The following is a 20,265-nucleotide window of genomic DNA, read 5'->3' on the forward strand; positions in this document are numbered from 1 at the left end:
GGTATATACTAGACTTGATAAGGATGAAGAGTGGCCCGAGAGTCTCCTCTTAACAGTGGATGGAGGTGTCTTCCAAGACTCTCATGTTTCACACACTTGCACTCATGGATAAGGGATGGCACATCACTGATGATAGGGAATGATGCAATTAAAAATAAGCATAACTTCATGCCAACACACTTAAATTACAAAGGTTAAAGGACAGATGAAAGGGAGCTTTGCAAGATGTTGCCCCAAAAAATCATGAGGGCACATACTCCTAACCTGCCCAATTATTACTATTATTGTAATCATGGGGAAGCACTAAACCCATAGGATTATACAGCACCAGTGGGGTAAGCACGGGGTGCATAGTAAATTAGTTGCCTCAGGCGACAAAAATTAAATAATCTCTCGACAAACATGTATATATTTAACAAGACATACACCTATTAGTGTATACATCCTGTGAATACTCTTAGCTTAATCGATTATTCTTATATATTTTGAAGTGGTAAGTGGTAGAGGCTTGATCCTTTCTTTGTTAATAGTGGCTCCATCTCTGGCCAGACTTTCTCCTAGTTACTAACCCTGCAAGGTTAATAACCCAAGAAAGGCCTGTGATGAATATTTATTACCACTGGGATCCTTAGGTCCTCCCCTAGAATTATTATCTCAGGATAACTCAATAAAGTCAACTAGCATGGGTTATTTCCAATGAGATCTTCAGGTCCTCTTTTCCAGGATGTGACACAACAGTCAGCTAGTCCCCAGTACCTACTGTATCTACTACAACATGAACAGGGGCAGAGCGTGCTAGGAGACAGACAGCTATCTAACCCCGTCCAGGACTGAATCCAGGTCCTTTTAGCATACTGTTGATGGTCAGTTTCTTGACACTTGGAATTATCTTGCAGCAAGTGTTCATTATCTTTCTTTACATGTCTTAAAATGAAAGAAACTAGTATTGTATTTTGGTTTGACTGTCAATGACCTCTGAATACATACATGTCAAAAATTTCTGATCTGGTCATGTGACCTGCATAGTTAAAATGCTTTTTATCTAACCCACTAAATTTGGAAGCCACAATTTTAAGGGCAGCTCCAATTTCTTGGATCAAGAGTCCATCACCAGCAGCACACCCTTACAGATTTGTTTTCACTTATAGTAGTTTTCTAAATACGTACATTACATGAATTATTGCTCAGTCACATAATAAGACTTTGTACTGCACTGTATATAAAATACTGAAGCATTACTTGTAACTGAACATAATTTCAAGTATAGTATATTAAGTGAGATATGTAGTCATCAGCTAGTAACCCCTTCTCCTGTATACATTACTAAATTTCAAAGGAGAAACTTTCATTTTTCCTTTTGGGCCTCCCCGCCTTGGTGGGATATGGCCAGTTTGTCAAAAGATGTAATCAACAGTTTTAACCCTTAAACGGTCCAAACAGATCGACGTTCAAATTCGTATTTCTACAAAAGTAGATCTACTTTTTTTTACATCTTTTCAAATATAACAAAAAAAAATGTAGATAAAAGTTTTTTTTTTACACATTTTCAAATGTAAAACAAAAAAGATCAACATTTTTTTACATACTTTCAGATGTTGAAAAAACGTATATATACGTTTGGACCATTTAAGGGTAAATATTGAAAAGGCATGCTCTTGAACAAATTTCTTGCATCCATACAAGGAGATAGCTGAATATAAATAACATTTAATTTTGATGTAAAAAAAACCCAGTTGTGATGTCTTTATCTCTTTATAAAGTTACAATATAAAATACAATGCTGTATTATTTTGATAAAGGGAACAATAACCTTTATTTCTTAATTTTTTATATACATATTGTATTATGATTCAATATTTCTAATAGTAAATGACTGAAGGAACCAAAAAAGGAAGCATTTACATTACATAAATTTTAATAAAACAGATCATAAGGAGTAACACTTCCACATTAAATAATCTTGTTAAAGCAAAAGAATTCGAAATAGCGGAGTAGACCTACTGATCGAAACAGACAGGTCTTCCATTCAGTGATCCACACATAGGCATATGTACATATTTTTAAAAATTTACTCAAATGTCAAAGTCGTAAAATTTCTCATTGTTGTTAAGTTGCTGACAGTATTTGATATGTATTGGGAGTTTAACTGATAGGTAAGGAGGAGGGGAGAAAATTTTGTATTTCTTGTAAGGAAGGCCTACTGATAAAAAGAATATCAATTGATCAATGGAGTAGACCACAGGCTATCCAGGGATTTGTTATTCAGGATATCAAGGTACTCTGATATCACTGGGTAATGGAGAAAGACAAAAGATGCCATCACTAGGACCTTGGTCACTCCATATGTACCAATTTGGAGTGACCAAGATCCCAGAACAGAATGTGGGAAGCAAAGGAACCATAAAAAAAAAAAAAAAAAAGTATGATCACTTGGTATATCTAAAAATCTGGTGCATGATTTTCCCCATAAGAACCTGCGTAATTATCAGGGACGTTTGTGCAAGAATCACTGATTGTAGTCGATAGTCTGCTTATTATTTTCTTTACATTTATGAGTGAATTTTATGTATTATTCAGTATATAATGTTATGTATAATAATAGTGTTATTTTTATTACAGTACATACACTAAAGTAAAAAAAAAAATCTATAATGGATATAAGTACAAATCCACACTATCTGGTATTAAAAGTCAAAATTTTATTTATCTGACCTGAAACTTTATAAGTCACAAATAAAAATAAATACTTAACAATGTACCAAGATCAATTGAATTGTTCATCAAATTAGTTTCTATTTTAATGAATTTTTTGTGAAACTGAATTTGTCTGATCTGATCTAATAAAGATTTACAAAAGTTAGCCATAATATTATTTTAAACACCCCAAATGCTCTACATAATTAGGGTCTTTCCATGATGTATTAAATAAATGTCACCTAACTTTGTAACAATGTGCACCTTTCAAAAACAGAAATTTATTTATTTATATAGTACTGTAGGTAGTAGGTTGGTAGACAGCAACCGCCCAGGGAGGTACTACCGTCCTGCCAAGTGAGTGTAAAACGAAAGCCTGTAATTGTTTTACATGATGGTAGGATTGCTGGTGTCTTTTGTCTGTCTCATAAATATGCAAGATTACAGGTAAGTCTTGCTACTTCTACTTACACTTAGGTCACACTACACATACATGTATAAGCATATATATATACGCACCCCTCTGGGTTTTCTTCTATTTTCTTTCTAATTCTTGTTCTTGTTTATTTCCTCTTATCTCCATGGGGAAGTGGAACAGAATTCTTCCTCTGTAAGCCATGTGTGTCGTAAGAGGCGACTAAAATGCCGGGAGCAAGGGGCTAGTAACCCCTTCTCCTGTATATATTACTAAATTTAAAAGGAGAAACTTTAGTTTTTTCTTTTGGGCCACCCCACCTCAGTGGGATACGGCTGGTATGTTGAAAGAAAAAGAAGTACTGTATAGCAGATTGGAGATTCCATGGATGATATTAAAAAGTACATAAATAAATATAACTAATACATCTCTGTATACTATTGGAATATTAAGATATTTAATAAAATACTTGATATTGTGGTATAGCTATCACAGTTTTTAAATCATTAACCATTTCCCAAGGAAAAGACACATTTAAGAGGGGTCACACATCACAATCCAACGATAACCCACCAAACAGCAGCATTCTCACCCAGTTTTCACAGTGCTGGATTTCAACTCCTTAACATCAAAGACTAGCAAGTTTCTCTGGAACTCTTCATAAACACTATCGTTCTCAGAGTCGATTGCTGTTATTATATTTATGGGAAGCATTAAATTCTTAGGAAGTCACACAGCACATGGGACATGGAAAGTAATCAGGCTTCATCCAAGGAAGAGGAGGATAGCTTTAATTCTTTGGGTCAAGAACCCTTTGTCCATTCTTTGGATGTTCGTTACATACATTTTTCCTCACATCAGATGTTGGAGTGTGAGCATATCTGTAAGAAATCAGCTAGTCAGACTTCAGTTTTGGAAGATGGGGAACAAAGTGCCTGCACTCCGAAACTGGGCTGGGAAGAGTGAACGACGGTGAACATTTTGTCCCGGGTCGCAATGGAAAATGGCCGATAAATTTTTTATGAAGTTAGAGCAAAATCTATCAGCATGAAGAGTAAAAATAATTTACATAACAAAATAACGAATGTCCATTAGAAAAATACTGCCACTCTAACAAAAATAAATTATACAGTGCATCTGGATTATAGTCTAGTCTAAACAGCTCTTATACAGCTAGGATAGGGGTTAGGTTGAGTTTTGACTACTGTTCCCAATCCCCACTGTGATGGAGGACATTCAACCACAGGGTCAGTTCCTGGCACCACTTCCACCTCTACTGTCACCTGAGTGAAGCCTGCTTCTTGAAGAATTGCAGTTACCTGAAAAACATAAGATCCATGAAAATACATGATGAAACTTGATAATTTAATTTTAACAAGGCAGTCAAGGCAGATGTCTCCAATTTCTGTTCTCACCTCCTTTCTCCCTCTGTCATTCCACCCTCTTGCCTTCCTTCTCCCTTTACCATGTACATAACATAATTGTCCTGAATATGTAATATGGGTTGCATGTATTGCTTTAGTTTTAATATTTTTAATGTCTAAATTTAAATTAATTCACTTTCATGCCATAATTCATCATTATTATTATTATTATTATTATTATTATTATTATTATTATCACCATCATTGTGTTACACAAAACTGTTCAGACACTCAATACACAATTCATTGTGGAGAAACTTGATCATAACATCACCAATCTTACATCATGAATATTTTGTAATCCTGTCACTTACATTATGAATAATTCGCTGTTCAGATATGTCACTTCTGCATTGCACCACTATTGTTGATACATACATGTCTCCAGAATGTTGCCAAAACCGTGGGTCTTTACAACTTACAACATGTTCTATGTCCAGGATCTGTAGAGGAAAGACTTTACAAAATATTCTACATGTACTGTTCTCTGTTAAAATCAAATAAATTTCTCAATTTGTTAACAAAAAATAAACTTTAATTATTAAAAAGTGCATAAGAAACTAACCTTTTCTATGCATGCTTTGGCAGCTTCTTCAATGCTCGCTGGCACCCTCAGCAAAAGTACCGAGGCAGACTCCTTTAGCAGAGGCAGAACAGATGCTAAGATGAGACCAGACAAGATAAGAGAGCAGATTGGATCTGCTATAAGCCATCCATACCAGTCAATGAGCAAAGATGAGATGATAACTGCTACACTTCCAAGAGTATCAGCCAATATGTGCAGAAACACACCTGTAAATTAAAGTATTTACTCTATACAGTGGAACCTCAAAAATCGAACTTAATCCATTTCAGGAGCTACTTCTAAATTCGAAAAGTCTGAAATTCGAAGCAATATTTCCCATAAGAAATAATGGAAATACAATTAATCCGTTCCAGAAACCCAAAAATATTCACACAAAAAATACATTTTATAGAGATTAATTACAGTTTTACATACAACAAATACTATAGTTTTTAATTATGTATAGTAATACATATAAAATAACATTTTTACTTACCTTTATTGAAGATTGGTGATGGCATCTGGAAGATAGGGAGGAGGAGAGAGGGAGTTGGGGTTAGTGTTTGGAAGGAGAATCCCCCTCCATGAGGACTTCAGGTAAAGCCCTCTCTGGGGTTACTTCCCTTCTCTGTCTTTTAATGCCACTAGGACCAGCTTGAGAGTCACTGGACCCCGTCTCACAAAATAACTGTCCACAGTCCTCTGTTTCTGGTGCCTCTTTAACATTTCCCTAAGATAGAACATGGTTCTGTCACTGAACTTGTTGCAAAGATGGCTTGTTTCAGCTTGCTCAGGGTGGTACCTCTGCACAAACATTTGGACATCATTCCACTTGGCACAAACCTCCTTAATCTTTGAAGAAGGCACCTCATCCTCTTCCTATATTAACACCTTTCACAACATCAGCTTCCTTGATTTGTTCTTTCTTTGACAGGATAGAACCGATGGTTGACTTGTTTTTCCCATACATCCTGGCAAGCTCAACAAGTCTCACACTACTCTCATACTTTCGTATTATTTCCTTCTTCACATCTATGGTGTTTCTCACTTTCTTTACCACAGGGGTACCACTAGCAAGTTTCTTTGGGCCCATGGCAGCTTATTTCACAGTCCCACAAGCACTAAACACAACGAAATAATCGTAAAATGTGTGAATGAGAGTGCAGGTTAGTGTTCACTCAAGCATAAACAAAGCTAGACTGCTCACGGCGCCTGCGCGGGGACACAGACAGAGCGGGCTGGCAGACAGGTTCCGTACCCGGCGGTCCAAAAATAGGGGCGCGTTCGATAATAGGGACACAATTTGTCCGAAAAAATGGTCCTACTTTCGAAAAGTTTGATATGTGATACGTTCGATTTTTGAGGTTCCACTGTACATATATACACTCAAATCGTTATATACGTACGTACATTAATATTAGAACAGCGAAAGTGTTCCCTCTTTTTCGGGTCACCCTACCTCAGTGGGAGATGGTCAGTGTTAAAAAATTAAAGTACTACTTTTAAACTGTAACTAAGATGTGAAGGTGTTCCAGGGAATTCAGACCGAAGTTTGAATCCCAGAAGTACTCTACATTTAAATTCTTAATCTCAATATATTTTTAACTTCAATATTAAATGAATGCTCTATAAACTATTTATCCAATGTTGTTGTTCTAACATTTTATATATAATACTCAGACTGAGATTGAGTAAAATAAGCAAGTTATAAAAAAGTAAAAGTATGTATAGTATTACAGTAAAGCGAGCTATAGTAATAATTTACCTTGCATGTTTGCATTCACATTGTGGGTGTGTTTGTGTGAGCCAGCTTGATGATCCTGACTGCCAGCATGACAATGATTGTGGCTGCTGCTATGAGTGTGTCCGTGCGAGTGAGTATGACTGCAATTAATATTATTTATTAATCTAAACTCATACAACTTTCAAACTGCTAAAAATATTATTGACCGAACAGATCATTGTAAATGTGACACTGTCTCATTATGCTATAACATAAGTATCATACCTATTTTCTGAAAAAAATCTTTTAATTCAAAAATTTTTACAACTTGTATTTTTTGGTAATTGTCAAAGAATTCCTTTAATCACTGTTTTTGCAATGTATGCTGACACCACAGTTTAAATGACTCTCTGAACTGCAACACCTCCATTCCTCCTTCAGAGTGCAGGTACTGCACTTCCCATCTCCAGAATTCAGGATGCAGAAGATATCAGAAACATTTTTGGGACAAGTATCTTCACCAGGTGCCAGATCAACCAGGTTGTGATGGATATGTGGGTCAGGAGGCCACCAGCAGCAACAGCCTAGTTGACCAGACAAGCACTAGATGAGCCTGGCCTATGGCAGGGCTCCAGGAGTAGAAAATTTTTGAGAACTCATCAAAGGTATAATTAGATTCCCCTGAATCCCTTTGTCAATGTTACCTTGCTCACACTCCCATGGGTATGATGATAACCCAAAAGACAATGAGCCTGTATAACTATTCAAACAAAATGCAAGACGAGGGAAAGACAATGAAAACATATGCAAGTGGAACATGGAGGCTTTCTTGAGAAAGCCTAGTGGATCCTGGGAGCCAAGACATATGGGCTCGCATTAAAACAATGATGAGCTGCCAAACCACGGCTCTGGTGAGACCATGGATTTTTTTTTTTTTTTTCCAACAAGTCGGCCGTCTCCCACCGAGGCAGGGTGACCCAAAAAAGAAAGAAAATCCCCAAAAAGAAAATACTTTCATCATCATTCAACACTTTCACCACACTCGCACATTATCACTGTTTTTGCAGAGGTGCTCAGAATACAACAGTCTAGAAGCATACACATATAAAGATACACAACATATCCCTCCATGGATATATGACAAAAATAGGATCAGTGAAAATGCAGTTTAGGTAAACCATGAGGAGAGATCAACTGTGATAGTGTAGTCCTGCTATCTACTTATACTAACAACATGCTGCATATGGTAATCATACACAGAATGTTGATTAAGTAAAATTACTTGAACAAGACCAATTACAAAATATAAATATACAAATACATTATTTCTAAACTGAATTAATATCACGCTATATTAATTTGATTTAGAACCAAATTTAACCCTTAAACTGTCCAAGCAGATCTATGTTCACATGCGTAGCGCTCCAAAAGTAGATCTACGTTTTTTTACATATTTTCAAACATAACAAAAAAAAAAAAACGTAGATCCATGTTTTTTTACACGTTTTCAAATTAAAAAAAAAAAAATTACTTTTTTACATACTTTCAAATGTTGAAAAAAACGTAGATCTACGTTTGGACAGTTTAAGGGTTAATTGCAATAATAGGATTTTCATAATTTTATTAACTAACTGCAAAATTCTTATGAAATAGGCACTTTACTAAAGTATTACTTTATATGATAGTTACAATACCTAAAGGACACAATGCCAAAAAGGTTCACTATTAATCCACAGACAGCGACTGCTAATAACCTCTCGGTGTGCACTTCAGGAGGTTCCCACAGCCGTCCAACAGCCTCATACAAAACCATAAAGCCAATCTGTGGAAGAAATGCCCTGATATTTTAAAAACACTAAATTTACCTACCCATTTATTTTTACAATATGTTATAAAGGCTCTGTGGCCATTTTTTAAATTTATAACAAAATATTTTCAAAAAAAGTAAGAAAACATATGATCTTAAACACTAGTTTGTATTTATATCAACACTACACATTATTTATTACAACACTACACATTATTTATTACAACACTACACATTATTTATTACAACACAAGCCATCTCTGATCAAGGTAGTGACAAAACAAACAGTCACTGTCATTCCTTCAACAGCTGTCTTGCCAGAAGTATGCAGACATCACAATTTAAATGACCTCCAAACTGCAACATCCCCATCCTTTAGAATATAGATACTCTACTTCCCACCTCCAGGACTCAAGTTTAGCTAACCAGTTTCCCTGAATATTTTCGTTAATGTGCTTTGCTCACACTCCAACAGAACATAAAATTCAATTTAACACACTTAAAACACCTGCTTGGTGCTCAAGTTCCTACCACTTACAACCTTTTTTACATCCTCCCTCCAACCCTTCATCTTCATCTTAGGATGAGTAATTGTAAATACTGCATGTTATTCTCCCTATAATGTACAGTGTAAATATTTCACCAATGGAGACGTGGGGGCTCATTTGGAATGCTATACATTCATTCATATCAAATATATATATTCTCTGCCCCAGTAGGGTCTACCTCACATTTTTTTTCTTTGTTTAGCAAGTCAACATTCACTTGTTGTGATCAATGCCACTTAGAACTCTATTTGTCAACATTATGCTCTACCATCAACACAAAGTTTCTGCTCAATGGATACAGCTATGGCTGGTGATTTATTTTATTTAGCCTCCAGGAGTCCTGAAGATTTGTAACTCCTTTTTGCTCTACTAAGAATCCTAGTGAAGAACTATAGTATTTACTATTCTTGACTCACCAGCTTTTATAACTGCCAGACAGCCTGTCCTGACTTATGCTTGTCAAGCTGGGTTGACTTGTTCACAAATGTGGATCCCTATGAGTTTTCTAGTGACAGTTTTTCATGTTTTGAAGGCTTAAAAGTACCTTCTCTGTTGGTGAGCCAGGATCTCACCAAGAGGGAGTGGTCTCCTGCTCTCCCTTGGTCCCTAGACTCCCTTTGCACCTTTACCTACAGACTAAGTCTCTGCAAATCCAGTAGAATCTACAAACTTTCAGCTGCTTCTAGGCTGTTTCCTGGTCTCTTATCTGCTGCATTGGGCACTGATCATGTGGTCAGCAGTTGTACTGTTTAACATCTGTAAATTAGGTGATACTGTTCTCAACTACACTTGGTGCCCATTCTTCCCCATTAGCACTCATAGATTGCATGCATTCCAATGCTTTCTGCTAGAACTCATCCCATGGTAACTCAAATAAGCAAACAAGTAATTAAATGCAAACATATAAAGGCTAAGGTTAATACCATACTGGAAATATTGCATGACCTTACCACACTTAAAAAAAGCCCGTTCACGAACCCAGATAATACTTCAATTCTCCCATATCTGTAAAAAACAAAATAATCCTTGTTGAAAGTGGTATAAAATACCGACAAGTTGATGAGTAAAACACACGTGCAACAGTTGGCTATTTTTATTGTTGACACATTTTGGCTACACAGTAGGTTTCTTCAGTCAAATACAGAGGCAGCAGGTGTAGAGGCTGAGGGACTGACCTCCTCAAATACTATTTCTCCAAGGTTGATGGACTGATGACATCATCTTTACTTCACTACTACACCTGCCTCTGTATTTGACTGAAGAAGCCTAGTGTGTAGGCAAAACATTTCAACATTAAAGATACCCAACTGTTGCAAACACATCAAAATAATCCTTAATTAGTAAAATTGTCATAAAAACGTTGAAATTATCGGAGTTTGTAATATTTAATTATTACACTAAATTAAATAAAAATCAATATACAGTAAACCCTCTATTTAATGGACTAATGGTAGGGAGTGGGTGACCAGTAATGGCAATTGTGGTGAATAGAGAAAATATTATTTTGCAGTGACTGTAACAACAATGAACAATTCTGTAGCCAAAGGATTTAGTCTATTGTTGCCATATCTATTGGCCCAGCAGATTTTGTTCTGTATTTCTGAAGTCTGTTAAATGGAGGGTTTGCTGTAAAATTTAGTTGTATAAAGAAAATGTATTAAGTACTTATAGTCATCTTAAAATATATATTGATTATGTCTCTTCACTCTATTAAGACCTGCCAAACAAAATACTCTCACTTCATTATTATTCATATACTATTTAATTTTGTTTTTACCACATGGTCCATTTCACATGAGGGCAGAATGACCCATAGAAGGAAGTTCATTTATCATCACTCACTTAATAACTTCCTTACTGCAATTATTTTAATGGGAAAGTGTTAAACTCATAGGGGTCATGCAGTACCTAGGAAATGGGAGGCAATCAGATTCAATTCAAGAAAAAAAAGATGGCACTAATTCCTTGGAGTCAGTTTGATTTTCGGGTGCATGGAGATGTTGCCTTTATTCACTTAGCAGTAAATAGGTACCTGGGTTATTTGCTGTAGATTGGCATCCTAGGGAGGGTAGTCATATATCGACCTGGAAACACACTAGTGTAAAAAAAAAAAAAAAAAAAAAAAAAAAAAAAAAAAAAAAAAAAAGCTAATACCATAAGTAAAAACAAGCAAAAATAACTATCCACACATTATTAACAAGTTCAAATTGTATATATAGAGAGAATATAGCATTCCCTACCCAAAAGGAAATGTTTTGGTAGGTTTCCAGCGTGCCATCACCGAGGCGACCAGACCCATGACGAGAGCTGAACAGTCAAACAACATGTGAAATCCATCAGATATGAGGCCAAGGCTATTCGTCCACATTCCATAGGCAAATTCCACAAAGGTAAAACCTGAAAAATAAATCCATATTTTCCATTACTAGCATTATTTTAGCTATATTTGTAAAAATTAAATAAGTACGTTTGTTTATTCTAAATTATACATAAATCAACAACTCATTACTAAATAGTGATTTTAACACAGTAGTCAATCTATATTATCTACAAGTGATTGTAGTACACAACTAAGGTCTACTCAGTCAAGACTCACAAGTGACTGTACTGTGATATATTTAAAAGAGGAACAGTTTTGTTTTATTAACACATAGGCCATCTCCCACCAAGGGCTAGAAAAAGAAAAACTTTTACCCTCATTCACTCCATCACTGTCTTGTCAGAGGTGCACTTACACTACAGTTATAAAACTGCAACATTAACACCCCTCCTTCAGAATGCAGGCACTGTACTTCCCATCTCCATGACTCTAAGTCCGGCTTGCTGGTTTCCCTGAATCCCTTCATAAATATTACCCTGCTCACACTCCAACAGCACGGAACAAGAAATTACATAAAAATGAGAATAGTGTACCTCCACGGAAAAGTGGAGGAGAATTCTTCCTCCTTAAGTCATGAATGTCATAAGAAGCAACTAAAATACCAGGAACAAGGGGGCTAGTAACCCCTTTCTCCTGTATAAATTACTAAATGTAAACAGAAGAAAAATTTTATGAAAGTGTTTCTTCTTTACAGGTTACCCTGTCTCAATGCAGCGCTGTATAACCCTGGTGGGTTTAGCACTTAGTTTTTATTATAATATTAATACTCTGTCTCGATGGGAGATGACTAGTGTGTTAAAAATTAAACAAAAATGTAACAAGAAAAATTACGACATTAACCGTATGTGTTGGTGATAATAATTATGTTCAGTTTTAGAAGTGTATGTTGACTTGTAGAGGGAGTAAAAGAGGCAAAGAAAAGTGGATGGTAGGAGGAAGCAGAGACAAGTGGAGGAGGGAACAGACAGGTGGAGGAAGGAGGTTAGTAGAGAAAGAGAGAAGAGATGAGGGAGAAGGTGGGTGATGAGGAAGTTGGTGGGTGATGAAGGAAGGTGGGGTTGAGGAAGTAGTAGGTGGGTGGTGAAAGTGGGTTGAGGAGGGGGTAGGTGGGTGGTGAAGGAAGGTGGGCTGAGGAGGGAATAGGTGGGTGATGAAGGAAGGTAGGTTGAAGAGGGAGCAAGTAACTTAACTACTCACACAGATTTACACAGAGAAAGTAGAAGATGGTGCGGCTGTTTCGATTTGAGAGGATGAGTCTGAGAGTTGTGGTGAAGAATGTGATGAGAGGCTGTGAGCGCTGCAGAGCTTCACCAGGAAGCCCATGATGAGGAAGAGCACTCATACCACCTGGGCCTCGCCACCGTTCTTTGCTTGATGTCAACTGAAGGGTGGCTGAAAAATATGAATAAATAACAAAAATATTACAATTTCAAAGGTGATACAAACTTTTTAACAGCCCTCCATGTGAAGAGGAATAAATAATAGATTAGTGTAACAAAGATCTTCTTCTTTCAACAAACCAGCCGCATCCCACCGAGGCAGGGTGGCCCAAAAAGAAAAATGAAAGTTTCTCTTTTTAAATTTAGTAATTTATACAGGAGAAGGGGTTACTAGCCCCTTGCTCCTGGCATTTTAGTTGCCTCTTACAACATGCATGGCTTAAGGAGGAAGAATTCTGTTCCACTTCCCCATGGAGATAAGAGGAAATAAACAAGAACAAGAACTAGTACGAAAATAGAAGAAAACCCAGAGGGGTGTGTATACATATGCTTGTACAGGTATGTGTAGTGTGACCTAAGTGTAAGGAGAAGTAGCAAGACATACCTGAAACCTTGCATGTTTATGAGACAGAAAAAAGACACCAGCGATCCTACCATCATGTAAAATAATTACAGGTTTCCATTTTACACTCACTTGGCAGGTTGGTAGTACCTCCCTGGGCGGTTGCTGTCTACCAACCTACTACCTAAGTGTAACAAAGATGCCAGCCAAATAAGGTACTTAAGTGAGCCAAGATAATTTAGCAATCATCAGAATGGTTTGTAGATGAATTGTAAGAAACATACAGTACACAATACCGTGCCCTTTCAAGGATCTTGTTGGAAGTTAGGTTGGGGTATGGAGTACAGATGAGGAGGAACATACAAGCCTATCCAGAAGGGTAGATAAACCATCAATGATGTATTTAAATGTAGTTATACAGTGCATTTTGAGAGGATACATAATAACTGGTAAGCTCCAATATTAACACATACCACTTGGGTATGTTGTGAATATATGGAGTGGGTGTGTATATGTGTGTGTGTACTCATCTACAGTATTTGTGGTTGTGGTTAATTAATAATTTGTGATTACCAAACACCTAAATAGTATAGTAACAGGAACAGAGCTATGATTGTGATGTTATGTCATCAGTGTTATTTTTCACTATTTTCTTGAGTATCCTGTGATTATAGCAGTTATTATGTAATGTCCTCTTGGACCCAGTTGTAGTATTCTGCTACTTTATCTGTTAAAAACTATTTAGTGGCTTATCTGCAGTATTTTTTCCTCGGTCTACAATTACTGTTTTTTTTCTTGATGACTATGCTAAAAAGCCTTTCTTTTCATATTTTCCTGTACATTTTTATAATTTTGTATGCTATTATTATGTCTCCTCTTTTTCTATCAGCCCATAAGAGTATTTTCAGTGCTTTTAATTTATCTTTGTGACTCACATTTTTGAACTTGTGGAAACCATTTTGTAGAATGTCTTGGAATTCCTTTTTTTTTTTATCTTCTCAGCTTATTTCTATGGGTACCTGGATACCTGGAGTATACCTGAAGAAAGTTTCGGGGGTCAACGCCCCCACAACCCGGTCTGTGTCCAGGCCTCATGGTGGACCAGGGCTTGATCAACCAGGCTGTTACTGCTAGCCGCACACAGTCCAACATACGACCCATAGCCTGGCTGGTCAGGTACCAACTTTAGGTGCCTGTCCAGTGCCTGCTTGAAGACAGCCAGGGGTCTATTGGTAATCCCCCTTAATGGGGAGATTACCAATAGACCCCTGGTTGTCTTCAAGAAGGCACTGGGCAGGCACCTCAAGTCAGTATATGACCAACCGGGCTGTGGTTCGTACGTCAGCTTGCATGCAGCCAGCAGTAACAGCCTGGTTGATCAGACCCTGATCCACCATGAGGCCTGGTCTCAAACTGAGCCGCGGAGGCGTTGACCCCCCAAAACCCTCTCCCGGTACACTCCAGGTAGGACAAGTCTGCCAGAAATGCCCCAGCATGATAGTGGCTTTCTTTGTACTTAACTAATCAAAACTGTAAATGCACATCGTAACCTTGCAAAGAAATAAAATCTTTATCTTTATCTTTTATCTGTTTATTCCTTTATATACGTAGATTAGAAACATTATCAGGACCAGACTTGAGCCTCATGGAAGCCCACTCGTGATGTTGGCAGTACAGTGAACCCCCGCTTTACGATCAGCTCCCAATGCGACCAATTATGTAAGTGTATTTATATAAGTGCATTTGTACGTGTATGTTTGGGGGTCTGAAATGGACTAATCTAATTCACAATATTCCTTATGGGAACAAATTCGTTCAGTACTGGCACCTAAACATACTTCTGGAATGAAATAATATCGTAAACCAGGGGTCCACTGTATATTATGCTCGTAAGAAAAATGTTTCCTAAGAATGAATCATTTACTGGTTAAGGATCTTCTGGCCTATTATAACTAGGATTAAACCACATTACCAAGCAAAGGATCACCACACAGTATAGTTATGTCTTAAGATCACTGGTGTCCTTTTCCCTTGTGGACATTATTGATCCCATCACTGAAGACAGCATTTTCTTTTTTTTTTAACAAGTCGGCCGTCTTCCACCGAGGCAGGGTGACCCAAAAAGAAAGAAAATCCCCAAAAAGAAAATACTTTCATCATCATTCAACACTTTCACCTCACTCACACATAATCACTGTTTTTGCAGAGGTGCTCAGAATACAACAGTTTAGAACATATATGTATAAACATATATGTATAAACATATCCCTCCAAACTGCCAATATCCCAAACCCCTCCTTTAGAGTGCAGGCATTGTACTTCCCATTTCCAGGACTCAAGTCCGGCTATATAAAAATAGTAACCGGTTTCCCTGAATCCCTTCACTATGTATTACCCTGCTCACACTCCAACAGCTCGTCAAAACATATCAACAGCATATCAACACTAAATGCAGTAAGGCTTACCTGCAGATAACATAATAAAACTAAATGCAACTCCTCCAGACAAGGCATGGTCAAATTTTTCTTGGACAACATCGGTATTGTTTTCTTCGCTTTTCACTGAATACTTCCAGACAGCACTCAAAAGAAAACCAGCAAAGAAGGTGGCTAGAGTGCCAATTCTTGCTGTCCTAACCATATCCAGCCTGCAAGATAGTATATAACACAGCAACAGATTCTGAAAAAGACCGATTACCTATATCTGATAATACTGGAAAACGGTTGTAACAAAACATTAATTTGGAAAGCTGTATGCAAATGAAAAAAAATCCCTGGTTCATGGTCTTCCAAAAGTAAATCTATCATCATAATAGCACAAATGAAAGTATTGCACATACCTCTGAATACAAGCAGCATCAATGTAATAATGTAAAACAAAGACAAACAAGGCGACAGCAAATGCCTGTGGCAGAAACTGCAGAGCCCCTGGGCTAGGTGTGTCCTGCAATATCAGATCCTGTTAATAATACCTGTTAACAAGTTTGCATACTTTAAATTGAGAAATGTTAACAATACAAATATTATAAGTTAGGAGAAATACTGAACAGTGTTCTGGTAAGCCCCCAGTTATAACATAAATGCATTTCTGAAAATCATTCATTTCTCATGTATGTGAAATTTAGACCTATTTTCCCACAAATACCCATATTATAATCAGAGATGCTTTCCCAAACCATAATACAGTGGTACCTCGGGATACGAACAGCTCAAAGCTCGAACATTTATGTAAGTGCATTTATGTAAGTGCTTTTGTAAATGTATTTTTGGGTGGTCTGAAACGAATTAATCTGATTTACAAACATTTATTTCCTTGTAAAGCTTACAATGAGTGGTTTACATGTTATATGATTTTAATGACAAAGATGTACACTATCATGCCTAGGCACTCTGGGCAGACTAATACTAATTCTTACACTATTTTGATATAGGTTATATCTGAGCAGTACATTTGAGCATATTAACAGGTCCGTAGCTAGATACATTGCATATTATACTGTAGTACTCAGATGAGTTCCTCTCACTTCCCTTCCTCTTTATTTCCCTCCTTCCCACTGCTTTTCTTTTATTCCCTTACCTTCATCCCTCTCTCACATTCCTTCCCTCCCACTCTCCTATTCCTTCCCTCCCTCTCTCCCATTATCTTTCCCAATCTGGCACAACACACTTTAGATATGCTCTCCATTATCTCACTGATAACAGTGAAAGGATTAGACGTATAAGAAATTGGCACACAGTGTGGCAAGGACTGGTGAGGGCAGTGCATTGGTAGGGAGGGAGATGGTTGAGGTGAGAATACAGTAAGCAGAGTCAGGAAAAGGAGAAGAGGGAGTAGCCTGCCAGTCCTATCCTTCAGGGTCACTGGCCCCAGGTTCCATGGTAACACCTTCCTTCCACCCAGTCCTTCCCCATCGGCTGCTAGCCAGGGACTATGACCTTCCACATAAGGTTCCTCCAACCCAGTCTTTCCCCATCAGCTGCTAGCCAGGGACCATGCCCTTCCCCACAAGGATACCAGGCAAATCAACCACTCCTTGATCCTTCACCCTCAGCTTGGCCACCAATCTGGGGCTGGGGCTGCCCTCCCAGGAAAACCACCACCTGCCTCCCTGGCATACACTGACTGTCAGCCATCAATTTATTAAACATAGATAACTGTCCCCAAAAACAACAATCTCAATAAAAAATCTACAGTTCTTGAAGAATATCTACCAAACGTGAAATCTCCATACACACAAAAACTTAACATTCACAAACTATCAATACATTTGGTAGAAAATTAACCAAGAAAAATTTATTTATAACTAAGCTTAGCAAAATTATAATTATACTATGTAATCTAGAATTCTCGACCAATCTCTATCAAACAAGCAAAATTACCATACATAGGTAGTAGGTTGGTAGACAGCAACCACCCAGGGAAGTACTACCGTCCTGCCAGATGACTGTGAAACAAAAACCTGTAACTGTTTTGCATGATGGTAGGATTGCTGGTTTCTTTTTCTGTCTCATAAACACGCTAAGATAACAGGGATATCTTGCTACTCCTACTTACACTTTGGTCACACTTCACAGACACGCACATGCATATATATATATACATACATCTAGGTTTTTCTCCTTTTTCTAAATAGCTCTTGTTCTTTTTTATTTCTTCTATTGTCCATGGGGAAGTGGAAAAGAATCTTTCCTCCGTAAGCCATGCGTGTCGTATGAGGCGACTAAAATGCCGGGAGCAATGGGCTAGTAACCCCTTCTCCTGTATACAATTACTAAAAAAGAGAAGAAGAAAAACTTTATAAAACTGGGTTGCTTAAATGTGCGTGGATGTAGTGCGGATGACAAGAAACAGATGATTGCTGATGTTATGAATGAAAAGAAGTTGGATGTCCTGGCCCTAAGCGAAACAAAGCTGAAGGGGGTAGGAGAGTTTCAGTGGGGGGAAATAAATGGGATTAAATCTGGAGTATCTGAGAGAGTTAGAGCAAAGGAAGGGGTAGCAGTAATGTTAAATGATCAGTTATGGAAGGAGAAAAGAGAATATGAATGTGTAAATTCAAGAATTATGTGGATTAAAGTAAAGGTTGGATGCGAGAAGTGGGTCATAATAAGCGTGTATGCACCTGGAGAAGAGAGGAATGCAGAGGAGAGAGAGAGATTTTGGGAGATGTTAAGTGAATGTATAGGAGCCTTTGAACCAAGTGAGAGAGTAATTGTGGTAGGGGACTTGAATGCTAAAGTAGGAGAAACTTTTAGAGAGGGTGTGGTAGGTAAGTTTGGGGTGCCAGGTGTAAATGATAATGGGAGCCCTTTGATTGAACTTTGTATAGAAAGGGGTTTAGTTATAGGTAATACATATTTTAAGAAAAAGAGGATAAATAAGTATACAAGATATGATGTAGGGCAAAATGACAGTAGTTTGTTGGATTATGTATTGGTAGATAAAAGACTGTTGAGTAGACTTCAGGATGTACATGTTTATAGAGGGGCCACAGATATATCAGATCACTTTCTAGTTGTAGCTACACTGAGAGTAAAAGGTAGATGGGATACAAGGAGAATAGAAGCATCAGGGAAGAGAGAGGTGAAGGTTTATAAACTAAAAGAGGAGGCAGTTAGGGTAAGATATAAACAGCTATTGGAGGATAGATGGGCTAATGAGAGCATAGGCAATGGGGTCGAAGAGGTATGGGGTAGGTTTAAAAATGTAGTGTTAGAGTGTTCAGCAGAAGTTTGTGGTTACAGGAAAGTGGGTGCAGGAGGGAAGAGGAGCGATTGGTGGAATGATGATGTAAAGAGAGTAGTAAGGGAGAAAAAGTTAGCATATGAGAAGTTTTTACAAAGTAGAAGTGATGCAAGGAGGGAAGAGTATATGGAGAAAAAGAGAGAAGTTAAGAGAGTGGTGAAGCAATGTAAAAAGAGAGCAAATGAGAGAGTGGGTGAGATGTTATCAACAAATTTTGTTGAAAATAAGAAAAAGTTTTGGAGTGAGATTAACAAGTTAAGAAAGCCTAGAGAACAAATGGATTTGTCAGTTAAAAATAGGAGAGGAGAGTTATTAAATGGAGAGTTAGAGGTATTGGGAAGATGGAGGGAATATTTTGAGGAATTGTTAAATGTTGATGAAGATAGGGAAGCTGTGATTTCGTGTATAGGGCAAGGAGGAATAACATCTTGTAGGAGTGAGGAAGAGCCAGTTGTGAGTGTGGGGGAAGTTCGTGAGGCAGTAGGTAAAATGAAAGGGGGTAAGGCAGCCGGGATTGATGGGATAAAGATAGAAATGTTAAAAGCAGGTGGGGATATAGTTTTGGAGTGGTTGGTGCAATTATTTAATAAATGTATGGAAGAGGGTAAGGTACCTAGGGATTGGCAGAGAGCATGCATAGTTCCTTTGTATAAAGGCAAAGGGGATAAAAGAGAGTGCAAAAATTATAGGGGGATAAGTCTGTTGAGTGTACCTGGTAAAGTGTATGGTAGAGTTATAATTGAAAGAATTAAGAGTAAGACGGAGAATAGGATAGCAGATGAACAAGGAGGCTTTAGGAAAGGTAGGGGGTGTGTGGACCAGGTGTTTACAGTGAAACATATAAGTGAACAGTATTTAGATAAGGCTAAAGAGGTCTTTGTGGCATTTATGGATTTGGAAAAGGCGTATGACAGGGTGGATAGGGGGGCAATGTGGCAGATGTTGCAAGTGTATGGTGTAGGAGGTAGGTTACTGAAAGCAGTGAAGAGTTTTTACGAGGATAGTGAGGCTCAAGTTAGAGTATGTAGGAAAGAGGGAAATTTTTTCCCAGTAAAAGTAGGCCTTAGACAAGGATGTGTGATGTCACCGTGGTTGTTTAATATATTTATAGATGGGGTTGTAAGAGAAGTAAATGCGAGGGTCTTGACAAGAGGCGTGGAGTTAAAAGATAAAGAATCACAC

The 20,265-nt window shown here is 37.6% G+C and overlaps 1 protein-coding gene across 6 annotated transcripts in view; it reads right to left on the reverse strand.

The window, feature by feature from the left end:
* Positions 1 to 1,742: 1,742 nt before the first annotated feature.
* Positions 1,743 to 20,265, reverse strand: part of LOC128702145 (proton-coupled zinc antiporter SLC30A5) — a 47,976-nt gene continuing 29,453 nt past the window's right edge. For 5 of the 6 annotated variants that reach the window (XM_053796203.2, XM_053796206.2, XM_053796202.2 and 2 more), the window contains exons 7-16: positions 16,178 to 16,281; positions 15,804 to 15,985; positions 12,754 to 12,948; positions 11,417 to 11,573; positions 10,127 to 10,181; positions 8,516 to 8,643; positions 6,864 to 6,982; positions 5,099 to 5,325; positions 4,848 to 4,976; positions 1,743 to 4,428 (exon numbers count right to left, since the gene is read on the reverse strand). In XM_053796203.2, coding sequence (XP_053652178.1) covers positions 4,264 to 4,428; positions 4,848 to 4,976; positions 5,099 to 5,325; positions 6,864 to 6,982; positions 8,516 to 8,643; positions 10,127 to 10,181; positions 11,417 to 11,573; positions 12,754 to 12,948; positions 15,804 to 15,985; positions 16,178 to 16,281 — 1,461 coding nt within the window. In that variant the 3' untranslated portion in view covers positions 1,743 to 4,263. Of the gene's footprint in view, positions 4,429 to 4,847; positions 4,991 to 5,098; positions 5,326 to 6,863; positions 6,983 to 8,515; positions 8,644 to 10,126; positions 10,182 to 11,416; positions 11,574 to 12,753; positions 12,949 to 15,803; positions 15,986 to 16,177; positions 16,282 to 20,265 lie in introns of all 6 variants that reach the window. The other variant, XR_008409049.2, reaches the window with a different exon arrangement.

The sequence above is a fragment of the Cherax quadricarinatus genome, chromosome 83 (assembly GCF_038502225.1).
Source record: "Cherax quadricarinatus isolate ZL_2023a chromosome 83, ASM3850222v1, whole genome shotgun sequence".
Taxonomy (NCBI): Eukaryota; Metazoa; Arthropoda; class Malacostraca; order Decapoda; family Parastacidae; genus Cherax; species Cherax quadricarinatus.